At 43.2% G+C, this 17,670-nt stretch overlaps 1 protein-coding gene across 1 annotated transcript; it reads left to right on the top strand.

Moving 5' to 3' along the window:
• The first annotated feature begins 5,559 nt into the window (after positions 1-5,559).
• On the top strand, positions 5,560-11,356 carry gphb5 (glycoprotein hormone subunit beta 5). The gene is made up of 3 exons (XM_028821742.2): positions 5,560-5,690; positions 8,315-8,522; positions 10,911-11,356. Exons 2-3 carry the CDS (start codon positions 8,319-8,321, stop codon positions 11,097-11,099), a joined length of 393 nt encoding a protein of 130 aa, XP_028677575.1. The 5' UTR covers positions 5,560-5,690; positions 8,315-8,318; the 3' UTR covers positions 11,100-11,356.
• The last annotated feature ends 6,314 nt before the right edge of the window (positions 11,357-17,670 follow it).

The raw sequence follows: 17,670 nt of genomic DNA, 5'->3' as shown, positions 1-17,670 counted from the left end.
AAATAGATTTAGCTACTAAGAAAAGGGTAAGAATGAAAACCTGCAGCCACTGCGGCCCTCCAGGACTGGAGTTGGGGACCCCTGATATAAATTAATGACAAATTTAAAACACTAAATAGCGTGTCACACAAGTGTTTACCTTCATCAATATGATCCATGAACCTAAACCCCCGCTCGTCAGTGGAGACCACCAGTCCAGGGTTTCCAGTGATTGAATTATAAATGCACCAAATCTGGAAAGTCCAACTGATGGGGAGTCATTATGATGGACTTGCCTACACAACGAAGACAAAAGAACACTTCAAGCAACTCCGTGAAATGCACAAGTCTGGGGATGGAGACAAGAAAATCTCCAAGCCACTGAATGTCCCTTAGAGTTCAGGTAAATCCAGCATGAAGGAATGGAAGGAGTGTGGCACAGCTGTGAATCTGCTTGAGCAGGCCTTCCACAAAAACTGAGATCAGCAAGAAGACGACGAGTGAGGAGGTCACCAGCAGACCTCTGAGAACCCTGAAGAAGTCATAAGCTACAGTCGCTGGGACTGAAGAGACACAACTGCTTCCCGAATGCATCACCAGTCACAGCTTTGTGAGAGAGTGGAAGCAGGCACATGGAAGACTCCTAAAGTCAGCCAGAATAGGAGGTTTGATGGTCTGATAAGACCAAAATTGAGGTTTTTGAACCATCAGACTAAGTGCCTTGTCTGTACACTATAACTAATCAAAAACACCCCATCCCCGCTGTGGAGATGCTTCTCAGCAGCAGGCCTTGGAAGGCTCGTGGTGGTAAAATGAACGCAGAAAAATACGGAGAAATCTTGGAGGAAAACCTGATGCAGTTTGTAGTATAGCTGTGCCTTGGGAGAAGATTTGTTTTCCGACAAAGCATAAAGCCAAAGCTACACAGGAATGGCTTCAAAGCAACAATGTGAATGTCATGAGGTGGCCAAGGCACAGTCCAGATCTCAGTCCCATGGAGATGTTGTGGCTGGACTTGACTGAAGCTGTTCGCTGATGATCTCCATGACACCTGATAGAGCTGAGCAGGTTGGCAAAGAAGAAGAATGGAGAAGATGGCAGCATGCAGATGCACAAAGCTGCCAGAGAGAGACCTGCGCAAACAGACTTGAGGCTATCATGGCTGCCGGAGGTGCACCTACTGAATCCTGACTGGATGGGGGAATACGTCTGCGATCGATTACTTTGTGTTTTATACTTGTCGTTCATTAAGACCACTTTGCATAGACCTGTTTCGACTTTGACATTAAAAAGTCTTTTTCTGTTGATCAGTGTCAAAAAACTCGGATTGAATCCAATGTGACTCAATGTTGTTAAGATATTAAAACGAGAAAACTCCCAAGGTGGAGCATCCTTTTTATAGGCGCTGTAAAACGTAACAGACAAACGGTGCAGTGCCATTTTGAATTCTCAGTGAGAAATGGGATTTCGCCGTAGCCTTCAGCACACATCGGCAGCGCAAGCTCCTTAGACTCTTCGGGGAAGGTTCTATTTTTCCATTATCACCAGGGCAATCAGCAAAATAGAACTCTGCATAGGATTGTGACGCAGGCCAGAAAAAATGTTTCTTTTTTCCACAGGAATGGCCCCGAACAAAAGGCAGATCTCTTCCCAATTAAGCTAATGTACCATCCCGAGCGGCTAATTGGGCGCCAGTCCCTGAGCCGTCCTGCCCCAGGCAGCTGGGGGATTATTTTCCTGTCGATCAACTGTCACAAAGGGTGCCTGTCCTGATCGGGGCTAAAAAAAAACGGTTTCGACAGATTTAATAAAAACATCTTCATCAGCTGCCAATAAGAGGAACAAAGTGCAGGACGGAAATCCAAAGACGAGAATTACTGAGAAAATGGAAAAAGAAAAGAAAGAGCTGATAAGCGGCATGGCGTAAGAACCTGTGATTGGCCACAGGTAGAAACAATGAAGACTGTTTTTAAACCAAATGCCTTCCCTTTGAAGAAGAAATAACAGTACACTCGATCACACCTAAACTACAAATATATAGCACCTTCCAGGTGAGCAGCACTTGAGACCACCCTAACTGAACCAGGACCATATTTTTGAAGCCCATGCACGTTGGCTTACTGCTTACAGGGCATTGCTGGTGTTCACTCCCAGGCAGGCAAGGGGCGTAAGTGCAAGGTGAGGACTGGCGACTGCTGGCCAGTCTAGTCGGCCCACCTGGGCACTCATCTGATTGATCCAGGCTGGTTGTTCAAGTGCAGGCACAGTGACCTATGGAATTAGATCCATATGGCTGCTTATCCAGTTTATGGCTATGGGAGCATCAGGCACGGCGTGGGGCACCAGTTCATCTTGGGGAGTCGCTCATTTAACCCTAAAGGACCCTTGTCACAGGTGAACTTCAGCATCTAAGGTTCAAAAGTCTATCGGCTGGCTCACCGTTGAGACCACAAGAAGCCACTGACCCTTGTGCAGTGTGTGGAGGCTTTGGAGCCAACTCTTTGGACATTTTTGTTTTCCTATTTAGCTGAAATCTTTACTCAGGTTGACTTCTGAGATACAGTCGGATCCATTTCTTTTGCTTTTCCAAATGGAGCACAGACTGGTGACAAGTGACTTGCTTGTGGTCATACAATGTCAACAGCGGGATTTTAAGTCCAAAGCCCTTACCATTATGCCACACATTCTACCTTTGTGTCAGAATTAGTTTCAACTGGAAAGGTGCTATATAAGAGAAAAAGGTGGATAAATGAAAACCCAGTAGGCTTTCTAAAAGAAGACTGGCTATTGAAGATAACAAACCTTTTTTCCCAATTTTGATCACATACGAAACCAATGACACACCGAATCTAAAGACTGAGTTTACTCATATAATGTGCACTTACACAGTAAATGGGAGGGGGCACTCTCATGGTGACCCCAAGGAGGCCAAACTCTGCAAATTAAAAATAAATAAATTAATAATGTGAAAGGGGAGGGGGGTGAATACAGAGAATATGCAAAGTACAGAAATAAACGGAACTAAGTAGCAAACCATCTAGCCCCTTTTATCCTTCCATGGGTCCAAAGTCCTTCTCTGGTAAATGAGGTAGTTTATCTTCTCAAAGTTTCTGAAACACCACCCTGGTTTATGTTCTCCTGCCAGCTGAAGCCTGACTCTCCTCCCAACTCTTTAGGCTCCAGGGGGCTTCAAAGTGTCCTCATGACTAGAGCTGCCTCAGGCAGCATCCCCCAACCCCCCTCCCCCTCCTCCTCCTTTAAATAGGCCAAGTCTCCAAGGCAGTTTCCTGCTTCTTGATCTCCTTAATAGCACAGCCTTGGCTGTCTTACCCCTATTGGCCTGGTGGTCTTTGATCCATTAGTTTTGGTGCTGATAGTCTACTGTATGTTTTCATACACCATGAAGACGTGTGTCATGTATGGCCAAAGGACATTGGGGACTTCTGTTTAAAGTGCTTTTGAAAGGCACTATGATACATGTCTCAGTAAAAAAGTGTGGAACTGCAGCTGGTGGTGTTTCAGGCTAACGTCCAAAAGGGTGACATTCCTTTATGCAAATATAACAGGAAAGGCTTGTCCATGTATGCCAAGGTTACTTCTAAAATAGCTACAAAAAAAAACACACAGAACAAACCTTGGAAGTTATTTGTCTGTAGTGCAAGGAATACGAAATAAGTCCCCCACAAGCAGCACTTTAGTTCTGAAGTGGCTTCAAGCAATTAGGTAGCCATGCTTTCTTCATGGAAGGCCAGGGCACAACAGAAAGTACTGGGCTACCGAGACACTAAAACTGTGGTTGTATGAGGACATGATAACATCTCCCCGAGTCTGCATGTTAGATCGATCGATCGGTATCTATCTATCTATCTATCTATCTATCTATCTATCTATCTATCTATCTATCTATCTATCTATCTATCTATCCATCCATCCTGTGTTTTGTTTTTCTACTCCAGTTCCATAGTGAACACTTTTTCCATCATACTGTCATACAAATGCCACCCCTCGTTGAGCTGCCTTAATGCAGGGGCTCGTGTTTTATCATTTTCTTATAAGAAGCCTCAAAAAAGGCCTCTGATCTGACGAGATTTGATTTGTCACTCCAAATTCATGGCCACATACCATTCAGTGTGCTATTTTTAATTGTGAAAAGTTCAACCCTGACACTCGAATGAAACTGAAGAGGAGGAAAAAAATGGGGTCTGGGCAGTCTGACTCATTTTTCGCTACTTTTGCAAACACGTTTGCATTGTTTGGGTTATTCCTATGAAAAAATGTGGAATTTATATAGAACAGGGTGTTCAAACAGTCCTTGAGTGCCACCATTTCCACTCCAAACATTGTTCCTCTTTAGCAATGTTTATATAATCCTGTGGCTTGCTGGTGCTCTTATTCTGCTATTTTTCTCTTTTCTGAGATCAGCATCCAAATGTTTTCTGGACCAGAGCAGATCAATATTTCTCAGACCTCCATTTGTTTTCTTTTCAGATATTTTATTGAGATTTTCTTTGCCTGCTTACTGAAGATGAACTGAAACAATTAAAATGTAAGTCAATTAAAATCAAAGCAACCCGAGAAGTTCCATCAGCATTAGTAACTGGCTATTAATAGAGAAAGCAACTGGAATGAAAACCTGGTGCCACTGCAGCCCTCCAGGAACGGAGTTGGTCACCTCTGACATAGAAACATGTCTTATTTAATGTAAAACGCCTCTTCACCTGCTTGAAGAGCACATCCTCTACAGAACCTTATGTTTGAGTGGCCCCCCATTCCATAATGTGTCCTCCCCTATCACCTCCAGCTTGGAGCCTGAAGATATGGGTTTTGAGGATGGAAAATGTGACCTATGAAGAGTGGCATCTATGTCAGTGTATGGTGTGAACCGAGGTCTACTCTCAGTTCTTGAGCAGCTTGTGTGACCACCACTGATGGAGAACCCAGGATCCTCAGGTCATTTGGGGATATACCGGAATCGTTAGTGGAAATGAGATGATAAGCTCTAATGGGGAGGTCAGTAGAAAAATGTGGAGGAAACACAAAGACTCAAAGTTGAGACTTGAAGACCTCCTGGGTTCAGTGCACTTCAAAATTGGGTGAATAGGCTCACCAGTGACGCAAGGAGAGCTACCGCTGGGGTACACTGAGGTGATGATTAAGAAGGTGGACAGCCATCTGCCTCTATGAATCTTTGTCTGTCCGTCCATTTTATGATTCGGCTTTCTTCAGCACAGCATTGCAGGACCACTTTACAAATGCCAAATATCCCACCCTTTACATCTTTGTGATGTTTTTGGGTGGGAGGGGGAACAAAAAACCCCAGCGTGTACCTTAACCCTGGTGTGTACTGTTCAAGAAGCCGCACTAACCACTATACCACCAACCTGCACAGTTTTATTTTTTAACTCTTGAAGAAATTAGGCAGAAAACTTTAAAGAAAAAAACTAAATCCAGTTGTCTGTACTGTGGATGAAGGAGTAATTAGTTTAATGGGAGGCAGCCCAGCGCAGAGGGTCCTCAGATTTCACGCGGCTGAATCACGTGCCCATGGCAGGATCAGCCCCTTTAGGGCGCTGATTGACACTGGAGCTCCTTTAAATATTGAAGCCTAGAGCCACATGACAGCCTCTGACAGAAATTTGCTCCAGCGACCCGCGGCGACGACGACGGCACCCCTGGGAGCTCCGTGAAGTCAGGAGACAGCCTCCATATCGGTGAGTCCTGACTTTAAGATCGGGCTGATGGGTGTAGCGTACCGGAGCTTGCAGCCAAGGTCTGCGTGTGTGCCATTGAAATGAGGAGCTCTGGGGCGAGACCTCTGACAGGCGAATTCTGCTCGTCTTCAGTTCGTATTGGAGACCCTAAACTTTTTGAGCTAAGGTGGACAGTGGTCATTTTGATGCTTTGTATGCTGATAAAGATAAGTACTTCTCTGGTGTGCCAGTTCAGCTTATACTGTAAATGGCAGAGGAGATCCAGGCTAGAGCTGTAAGTCCTGGGCCGGGCACACCCTGTGCCACCACTTTGGTCACCTGAAATTCAAAAATTAAGGACATTAGTTGTTAGCATTATTTAAATGTGAGGTGACCACAATACCAAAGGGTGCTTTGATGTGCACAGTTTCCATTAAAACAAAAGTAAACCAGACATCCCCATTCGAAAGCCCGTCAGACTGACCTGCCGATATGCAAGTCACTTTTGGTGCAAAACGAGGAGAAGGCTGTCTTCAGAAGATCTGACTTGTATGCGAGTGGCAGTGGAGCCTGCTGGAGTCGAGCAGCAATATTGTGAGTTGGTGAGAAATAATTAGGGGGACTGTAGTAGGATCAGGTCATCTGTGATGGTCAAAGTGGTCAAATCTGCAAAGGGACACGGTAGACCTTAGCCAAGAGAACTGGTGTCTCAGGCAGGGCTGGTTCCTGACGTGTACCTGATGCTCCTTAGGCAGACTCTGACTCCCCAATAAGCAGATGCTTGAGCTGGTCACTATCTGAGTAACGTTTGCATGTCCTCCCCCAGACTTGTTTCTTCTTATTTCTCTGGGTACTCCTGTCACCTTCCCTATCCCCTAAATGTACATGTTAGGGTGATTAGCGATGACTGAGGATGTGGATATCGCCTGAAATGGGCAGATGTCCTGTCCCAGGCTGGTTCCTATCTTGGGGCCATTGCTGCTAGTATGGGGGCAGCTCACTTAACTTGTCCCCACCCCAAAAACCATGATCTGGATTAAGATGGTCTCTTTATGATGGATGGGCTGACTAGATGACAGGATGGCCACATCACTGAAGATGGCTGAAGAACTCAGCCATTTCAATGAGAAAGTCTTGTGTTTCAGGAATTTGGCCTGAGAAGTAAAAAGACTCATTTCTGTTTTCCTGATATCAGACATCCAGGCAAAAATGCAAAGTTATCATGAATTTGGATGCATTCATTATATGGCAGTGAAATCCTTAGTGTTCATGACGCTCACAAGATATAAGTCGGTCAATCTGTGACCCCTGAAGCTGCATGTAGCCACTGAAAAGACCACAGGTTAAACTCCAGAACTTGTCCAGTGTCATTCCAGAGACCCCTTAGTTCGATGTTACGACTGACAGCGTGATCAGGCAGGAGCAGCACCCAAGGACACCAGCATTAGCCGTCAAGAGGACAGATGTTTAAGTAGTGCGATGAAGTGGAAAAGCAGATTAAATATGAACAAGGTGTCAAGGTGATAGGAAGAGCTTAGGGCTAATTAACAGGGAAAAAAAAGATTTGAAAAGAGGACAAATAAAATCAGCAAAGCAGGGCAACTCCTAGGAAGAGCAGAGTGAGACCGAAGGGACAGGTGGAGAGTATGCAGTGAAAGGAAGAATGCAGGTTCTGCAGAGAAACCTCATTAGCCTTACCTGGACAGAATCTGACTAATCAGGCCAGCATGTTAATCACATCTATTAAGTATGCCCCCTTGGGCTTTGCCTCTATAGTGTCAGACGTCAACTGACCATCTCTCACTCCAGACAGTAAGATGTGACCCGTCTGATCTCTGGCTAGTCGGTTTGGGATGCTGATCCCTTTGCAGTACAGGGTGTATATTGTGCTTCCTCTGCCTTTCCAGAAACATGCAGTCAATTGTGTCCCATATATTCTTATATGGTGCACATCCAGTAACAAGCCCAGTATATTCAAAAACAATACTCATAGAAATGACAAATCTAGAGAGAGTTTTTAAAATAAACCTGCACCCCTGAAACCATCTGGTGCGGGCATGAGGGTGAGACCCTGTGATGACCTGAAGCATTCACCTGAAAGGATTGGAAGAAGGCGAGCAAGAGATGAGGATACCGTTAGGACTGTGGCACTGAATCTGGTGGTCCTCCTTACAGCCTTCATGCACAGACCAGACTCCCACCAAGCACTGCTCCAGCATTGTCTGAGTATAATGGCGGCTCAGGTGGGCACAAGTGAAAAAGCACGGAGCAGGATAGTGTCAAGTGGAGGTCATCTGGCTTCAAGGGCTTGGGGGCTTCTCCACATCAAGCTCTCTATTACACTGATTAGCGCAATGGGACTCCATTCTTCTAACATCCATTAGAATTGTCACCAAGTCAAAAATTAATGCAAGGCCAGGCCATCACGTGGCCCATTCATTTAGGCTTTGGGTACATAATGACACTAACAATTATGTCTTAGGGATTTTGAACATAATTGGAGTAACTTAAAAAAAACAAAACAAACAATTGGACACTGGGAGAACTTGCACTCCCAACAAAGGAACTGACAGGGCTGTGCTTCTACCCCTGGCCATCCGGCCGGACTCTGCTAACACCTTCTTCTTTATCTTGCTCTTTCCTAGTGACATGGGTCTCTTTGTAGTCGTGCTGTGCGGCCTCAGCCTTCAAGTGATGATGGGGTGCACTGGAGCCGCCAAGTCCTCTCGCGTTAACCTACGCACTTTCACTGGCTGCGCAGTGCGGGAGTTCACCTTCCTGGCAAAGAAACCAGGCTGCCGAGGGATGCGCATTACCACTGATGCTTGCTGGGGTCGCTGTGAGACATGGGAGGTAAGAGATCCTGCTCTGTGCTGCCACTTTGGTCAGATTGCTGCTTTGATGCTGTTGCTTCTGTTTAAGGACGTGTCAATCAGCACTCTTTTCAAGGGGGTGCTGTTCATATGTGATTTATTCTAACTGAGGGCTGCCCCACACAGTAAGGAAGTCTTGCAAGGCCTAACTGGATGGACTGCCTGTCAATTGGCTTTATCCATCCAGAGAGCTGGTAACATGTGAATGATTTTACACAGTTTTTTTTTTTTTTTTTTTAAATTGCTTTACTCCAAAGTAACCTCCAAGTTAACTGACGGACTCTTTTAAGTGAATTGTGAGGACTGAAACAGGAGCCTTTGTGGTATCAAGTCCAGTACCACTGCCATTAGGCCACATCATGGTTATATCCTATCTGAGACTTGAACGTCTTTTAATATTTATGCCATAATAGACTCAGTGATGGTGCTGAAATGACTCCGATTTTTAATTACATATTTAAGTGTTTGTGTTCTAATGAGAAAGCAAGAAGCAGTGGAATGAATGGAGCCCTAAATGATCTGCAAGGACCGCAGAGTCTTTCCTACTTAAACATTTTTAATTACAGACTGGCGACAGTCCAGGCCTGGTCCGGGCGCAGCCTCAGTGTTGACCAGGATAAGCTCTCTCTGTCCCTGAATTGGCATAAATGGACCACAAAACAGATGGATGGGTTAATTGTGTTAGCCTATGTAGATCTTATTGAAAATGGCAAGACATCCATCTGCATTTTATAAATATGAGGCAGAGTTGGGCACCAAGGTACACTAAAATTCCTGTTGTTTTGGTCTGTGGGGCTCAGCTTTGCTTTCGGGAAATTTCCTGGAGATGCTGCTTTGTGTTCCATGCAGTTGCTTATTTAATAGATACTTTATTAATCCCAAGGGGAAAGTCACAAATTTAGCTTGCAGAGACTCACAGTTATTAGATAGCATTACAGAATTCAAATAAGAGTGTCACTTTAGAAAGAATCTTATTTTTCATTAGGTATAAAAGCCAGCTTGAATTTACTGACCAGGACTTGGGCGTTTGTCTATCTAGCAGCTTACAACTGTGTGACCAAATGTGGGCTCGTGTGGCAGTCAGTGCGCCTTTGTGAAGGTAGGCTGGTATGGTCATCGGTGCAAACTGGTTAAGGCCTGTTTATACTTGGGTGCAGACAAGATTGGGCATAGTTGATGGGCACACTGGTGTGTTTCTAGTCCAAGCATTCAGCGCGCTACACTGTATGGTAGCCGATTCCAACAACCTTGCTGATATTTCTATTTCTCTGCCTGCATAAACTTTCATTTTTGCCCAGGGTCTGGTCAATATCTCGCCATGAAATTGTGCACATTTGGCCATCGCTGTGTGCTTTTAATGTTGGATTATATAGGTGCAAGTAGCAACAAATCACACAACTGTTCTTTGACTGAGCCGATGTTTCCAGGTGTAGGGCACACGCAGCAGATGTGCACAGGACCACGTGGCCACTGACACGAGGGTTTGCACGCCGTGACTGCTGACGAATTTTTCATCACAAACACCCTAGCGGACCCTCACGAGGACACAGACACGCAGACTCCAAACAGGTCTTGAGTGTTTCATGCAGAGCTGCTTCCCACCTCACACCCAATGCTATTGTTTTAGGCTCTCAAAATCCTCCAAATACAAAAAGTCATTTCATAAATTAGATGGGTAAATGGAGAGTAGGAAGTATTAATGTCATTTCACATTCCCGGGGTGTGAACATTATATAAAGTGGCAACACTAAACAGGGGCATTATGAGTGAGTGTGGCACCCAGGGTGAACTCCTCCTTTGCTGATGAGGTAGTGGGTTTGTTTCAGGCATTCCCATATAAAGCTATAAGTGGGCCCACTAATTCATTCTCATCACATTTCCCAACTACAGAACATGCTTCCATTTATTTGATATAGCACATTTCTGTAGTGACCACCACAACATGATGCAATAAAATAATGGGCTGTAGTACAGTTTCGTCTTCCCTAATTTCTATAAAATAAGCATATTCCAGGTCACTGACCTGTGGGCATAGTGCATCTCACAGATGAGGACTGAACTGGCATCCGTGTGATTTACAGTTCTTCACCTTGGCCAACAGGCCACACTACAAATAAACTTTAATTTCCTGTCAGATTACGGGTTTACTGAAGAGCTGCTCATTTCTAATAATAGCCCCTTGATTTCACCAAGTAAGCAGACGTCTGACAGTTCAAATGAACCAAAGGTTTACTTGCAGGCATGAAAAGCCATATTGTGGCCTGCTGGCTCAAACATTTCATTGCATCCAGAAGTTTCTCCAGGGCAAAATGGACATCGTGTCTCCTTTAGCTTCTTGTAGCAACTTAATGCTTTTCTCATTTCACAGAAGCCAGTGCTTGACCCGCCCTACATTGACGCCCACCACCAAGTCTGTACCTACAACGAGACGACGCTGGTGACTGTGAAGCTGCCTCACTGTGTCCCAGATGCGGACCCTTACTACACGTACCCGGTGGCACTTCGCTGCGACTGTGGTGTGTGCTCCACAAGCAGCACCGAGTGTGAGACTTTATAAAACTCCATGTGTGGGTGCCAGAATTTCATGGAGGTCTGGCATGCCTTACTGAAATGTCAAGGAAGAAACTTCCTGTTTTTTCATATGTAATGTGTTAATGTGGATTGTGAAAGGGGTAGTATAAAACCCAAGTGACAGCAGATGTTTCCTTTTCATTGCCATCTTTGGAGGGTCGGTAGGGGGACAGGGACATTTTTTGTGGACCCAATGCAACAGTTTATTTTATCAAAGAGGAATTTGTGTAGTCACATTAGGGATTTTAAAACTGTTTACCTACTAAGAATGAAAGCAGATGGCAGCTTCTTACAAATATATCTAGCAGTGGGCTTCCTCACTGTTTCTGTCTGACCTGGGTAGGGATGAGTTAGTCTGGTGATTAGCCCTTACTGTCCAATGCTACTGGCCGAGCATCACCTCTGGTATCACCTGTCCACCATTCGGCTGTGCGTGAAGGTAACACTCTAAAACTCTCTACATGATGGCAAATCAACTCAGTCCATGGAGAGCCACAGGTGAATTCATGGCTCAAACGGACTTCTGAGTTTGCTGTTTCACTTGGCTTGAATATGAAAATTATTATTTGCCTCCAAGTACACAAAAGATCGTTAAAAGAATCTGGGCAAACTCCAAACTGTGTGGATTGTTAATTGAATTAAATCTCCATCACATAAAGTAAAAATCAGTAGCTCTGTTGCTGAACTTTTCCAACTACTTGTGAAATCTCCACTATTGCCCTATTTTAGAGGATGGCCTCATCTGTCAATGTCTTCCTTGAGCTACAGCAGCAAAACATCAAAATCCTGTAAAAATGTCTAAGAGCTCAGAGTTCAGTATTCCCCTCCATTAAATTTAATGTACTCTGCTAGTGTAGTCTTTTGAGAGGACCTAGGAAAACATTAATACAGATCTACAAATAATGAAACTAATGGCTGGAGTAGAGGAGGGGATTTAGTTCTGAGGAAGTGATGACAATACAAGTTAACAATAACATCACCCGAGGGGGCAGCGTTTCTGTATGTTCGCCAACCCAGTCTGGGATCAAAGCTGTGGGGGTCTCACAGCCCACCTCACAAGACAGGTGGTTTGTAACCTGGTACCTGTTGTGACTCTCGAAAGGTTGGAGCACTTGGGGGTGTTGGGTTTCTCGCAAAGATGGAATTTAAACAAAAAGGAACAGAAAAGAAATATAAAACAGACTAACCAAAGAACTAACCTAACCAAAAATGAGAACATTAAACCAGTCAAAACAATTCAAAGCAAAGGTCCCAAAACTATCTTGTACTACTTTCTCTTACTGCTTACTTAGTTTCTTTTGTCACTGCTTCACACTTAGATCAGTGTTATCATCATAAATAACACAGCTACGAACATCAGAAAACCCTACAAAACTGCACTCAAATGACATCTTCATCATAATAGTGAATAAACAATAAGAAAAACACATACAAAAATAAATCGGATACAGTATCAGCATTCTAAGACAAGGGACTGGTTCTTTACAGTACACAAATTTAATTCAGTCAGCCGTGCTAAAACTGGAGTGTAAAGGCTAACAGTCCTTCAGCTTGGCAGGTTCAAGGGAGGTAGAATCCACATTTACAGCTAGATTATGGTCAGTTCTGGAAAGTGAGGGGAGGAAAAGAACCTGAGTAAATGGATCTATTAAACTTTAGCTAACTAAACCATTAGGCAGAAACAGGTAAGGTACAAGTGAACCAAAAATGCAAACGTAGCAAGAATATGGACACCTGATATTAACTGTTATCAGGCTGGGAATCCAGGGAATTTATGATAGCAATACCATGCCACCATTGCCTTAAAAATAATACTTGCTACAGTGGATAATTAGTGACAAGATTTGTCAGCCCGGTTTCCATTGTAGAACGTGAGGAATGTGCTGCAGTTTTAATCGAACTTCCAATATTGATGCTGTAGCCCAAGCTCTGTGACCAATAAGCAGTCCCATAAACCACTATCGCCCATCTTTTATGTTTGATACAGCCCAATGTGAGTGCTTCGTACCATTTGAATATTTTTAAAAAATATTTCATAGGCAGGTGGTTAATCCAATGTCTAAGCAATCAAAACTGTGAACGACAATGTTTGCCGCTCAATCTCCAGTTCTAAGTAACTGTGCAGGCAGAACTGAAATACTTAACCTGACAATGCCCCAGTGCAGATGCCAGTGACAAAAAGCTCTTTATGATGGGGTGCTCTATGGAGTAGCTATACTGTGCATAAAAGTTGTCTGCTCAATCCATGCCACTGACATGCCGATCCCTGTAGTCCAGTTGTAAAAATTATATAATGAGTATACTGTGTGTGTAGACTTATATATATATAAAATATAGTGCATCTGGAAAGTATTCTCAGCGCATCACTTTTTCCACATTTTGTTATGTTACAGCCTTATTCCAAAATGGATTAAATTCATTTTTTTCCTCAGAATTCTACACACAACACCCCATAATGACAACGTGAAAAAAGTTTACTTGAGGTTTTTGCAAATTTATTCAAAATAAAAAAACTGAGAAATCCCATGTACATAAGTATTCACAGCCTTTGCTCAATACTTTATCGATGCACCTTTGGCAGCAATTACAGCCTCAAGTCTTTTTGAATATGATGCCACAAGCTTGGCACACCTATCCTTGGCCAGTTTCACCCATTCCTCTTTGCAGCACCTCTCAAGCTCCATCAGGTTGGATGGGAAGCGTCGGTGCACAGCCATTGTAAGATCTCTCCAGAGATGTTCAATCGGATTCAAGTCTGGGCTCTGGCTGGGCCACTCAAGGACATTCACAGAGTTGTCCTGAAGCCACTCCTTTGATATCTTGGCTGTGTGCTTAGGGTCGTTGTCCTGCTGAAAGATGAACCGTCGCCCCAGTCTGAGGTCAAGAGCGCTCTGGAGCAGGTTTTCATCCAGGATGTCTCTGTACATTGCTGCAGTCATCTTTCCCTTTATCCTGACTAGTCTCCCAGTCCCTGCTGCTGAAAAACATCCCCACAGCATGATGCTGCCACCACCATGCTTCACTGTAGGGATGGTATTAGCCTGGTGATGAGCGGTGCCTGGTTTCCTCCAAACGTGACGCCTGGCATTCACACCAAAGAGTTCAATTTTTGTCTCATCAGACCAGAGAATTTTCTTTCTCATGGTCTGAGAGTCCTTCAGGTGCCTTTTGGCAAACTCCAGGCGGGCTGCCATGTACCTTTTACTAAGGAGTGGCTTCCGTCTGGCCACTCTACCATACAGGCCTGATTGTTGGATTGCTGCAGAGATGGTTCTCCTTCTGGAAGGTTCTCCTCTCTCCACAGAGGACCTCTGAAGCTCTGACAGAGTGACCATCGGGTTCTTGGTCACCTCCCTGACTAAGGCCCTTCTCACCCGATCGCTCAGTTTAGATGGCCAGCCAGCTTTAGGAAGAGTCCTGGTGGTTTCGAACTTCTTCCACTTACGGATGATGGAGGCCACTGTGCTCATTGGGACCTTCAAAGCAGCAGAAATATTTCTGTAACCTTCCCCATATTTGTGCCTCGAGACAATCCTGTCTCGGAGGTCTACAGACAATTCCTTTGACTTCATGCTTGGTTTGTGCTCTGACATGAACTGTCAACTGTGGGACCTTATACAGACAGGTGTGTGCCTTTCCAAATCATGTCCAATCAACTGAATTTACCACAGGTGGACTCCAATTAAGCTGCAGAAACATCTCAAGGATGATCAGGGGAAACAGGATGCACCTGAGCTCTTTTGAGCTTCATGGCAAAGACTGTGAATACTTATGTACATGTGCTTTCTCAATTTTATTTTTAATAAATTTGCAAAAGCCTCAAGTAAACTTTTTTTCACATTGTCATTATGGGGTGTTGTGTGTAGAATTCTGAGGGAAAAAAATGAATTTAATCCATTTTGGAATAAGGCTGTAACATAACAAAATGTGGAAAAAGTGATGCGCTGTGAATACTTTCCGGATGCACTGTATATACACACACACATTATATATATATATATTATACACACACAGACACACAAATATACCTACTGTATATACACGTATTCTGTACATACATATTCACACCTCTACTTGAATAACTGTACCAGAGGTCTGATCTGATTGAGTACTGAAGGATGGATAAAATAAGTCATTTTTCCAGCTCACACTTGTTGTCTTCCCCAAGGCTCAAACAACACAAACATGAAGTGGTCCGTGAGCATCCCACGTGGCATTAACTCGAATTCTACAAAGCCACATACAGTATAGATGACATAATTAGTTCAGTAATGCACTGTATGACATTGGCAACTAATCTTGCATTTAATCATTTTTTTTGTATCAGAATTCAGTTTGTTATAGTTTTAAATTTCATATTTTTTCATATTTAATTTTGTTCTAATTTAAATTTGGTAGCCATATTTAGAAATCGGATATTCTACAGAGCCTTACTTTGGGACCATACCTTTATTTTAAATTTGAATACAAAAAAGGGACTGAATGGTAAATTGGCTTGCCATAATTGAGAAGCACTTGTCTTCCTAAGTGGGCAACCAAGTGTCCAGATGAAGCAATTGATTAAGGTAAGCAGCATATTGCTGACAGAATTCAGTCCAATTCTGTTTGCTTTTGTATAGAGCTCTTCATTGAGCGAAAGCTTGGAGCAATTCAACAAGTTTACAAGCAAAATTCAATTACAACATTTACAAATGATTAATTACTTAAAGATACAGATTTGTTTAAACACACAATAAGACAAAGCAGTTCTAAACTTACACAAATGGAACCCAACAATATCTGTCCATTTAAGCACTGCTCTCTGAATCCATAAGACAAAAAGTAGCAGACACAAATCAAATTATTATTATTATAATAACAACTCAAGGAAATAAGTTAGGCTCATTTTAAAAACTGCTAATCTGGCTACAGGAGTGTAACAGAGATATGGGCTTTGCTTCTTTTTACAAAAAGCATTTGATATTATTCCTTACAAGAAGACAGTAAACGATTGGACCTGAACATTATAGTGAAAAAAGCCAGTCAAAGTTCAAGAAAGGTTTTGCACAACACAAATTAACTCTGCACTGAAGGTTAATAATTTTGCACATCCTAAATAGTGAACAGAAATGGACTAATATTACAGATAATGATCGTCCTAACGGCCTCTCTCCTCACTTAAAATGGGATGACCAATAGTAAAAGCATCTCTGAAAAGTGCTTGCCACCACATTCAGTATGGAAAGGTGCCATTTAATAATAAACGGAGGTGATGTGGTCCCCTAGTGGCAAAAGTGGCTTGTACTTTTACAAGCTGCCAGTTCATTCCTCACCTTCACTTTGAAGTGTGACCTGGAACAAGAGCTCACATTGCACTAAAATAGTAACAACTATAAAACAATGTACAAGCAAACAGCCTTGGAATTACATTCGCTCCACCAGGCTCACAATGGCACCATGCTAAGCTGAACTGACCTGGCTGCCATATAAAATATTCCCCAAGTCTTGGGACTGCCAAAATAAAGTTTGCATTACAAAGTGGTTACACCTCTGTCACCACCTAGCCTGCCAGTGTTCCAACTCTAAAAAATGTAAATATGGATGTCCCCTGTACCTGCAAGGATAACTGTAATCTACTAAACTGCCAGTTCAAGCCCACCCACCTGCCAGCATTCCCAATGTAGAAATATGAAAACGGCTGTAAAACATCACACTTGTGGGGGTCCCAAGAATGACTGTCATTTTGAGAAGGTGCTACAACCTATCCTTTACTATACAACATAAACATGGACCTGAGTAGGGATAGAAATAAAGAAAACAGGTGCTAAGGTCAAGTCAGTGTTGCTAATTTTCTACTACTCCTTTTCAATTACAAAATTAAAGTTAACATAGTGCAATGAGCCAGTAAATTAGTATATTAAAAATGAAACTTACTAAAATATTTCTTACCTTATGGAGATGAACAGTCTTACTTGTGGCAGGAGTCTTAGAGGTGCAGCTCTGTCAAAGCTAACTGGAACAGGACTACAGTGTGTGACGCCTTACAAAAGTACAGTGTTGCATGTGTGCAAAGTTTGTTTTTTTAAATTGTCTTGATAAATTGTACTACTGAAAGGTACATTATTCCCTTTTCATCTTGTGCATTCCATCCTCATATTGATACTTTTGCTTAAATGATGTACAAAATACTCTAATGATCAGCAATATGTTTGCTTGTCTGGATTCTTCTCTTTCATTAGTTGAGGCAACAAAAGTAATTTTCTCATGGATAGCTAAGCACATGTCTACTGCATTCTACCATTTATTTAACATTCAAATTTTCCAAAACAATCTAAGCTACCAAAACACAAAGTAATTTAATTTTAACATCCATCCATCCTCTTCCGCTTATCCGAGGTCGGGTCGCGGGGGCAGCAGCTTGAGCAGAGATACCCAGACTTCTCTCTCCCCGGCCACTTCTTCTAGCTCTTCCGGGAGAATCCCGAGGCGTTCCCAGGCCAGCCGGGAGACATAGTCCCTCCAGCGTGTCCTGGGTCCTTCCTGGGACCTCCTCCCGGTTGGATGTGCCCGGAACACTT

The sequence above is a fragment of the Erpetoichthys calabaricus genome, chromosome 16 (genome assembly GCF_900747795.2).
Source record: "Erpetoichthys calabaricus chromosome 16, fErpCal1.3, whole genome shotgun sequence".
NCBI lineage: Eukaryota > Metazoa > Chordata > Cladistia > Polypteriformes > Polypteridae > Erpetoichthys > Erpetoichthys calabaricus.
This window is presented reverse-complemented; position numbering and strand designations above follow the sequence as displayed.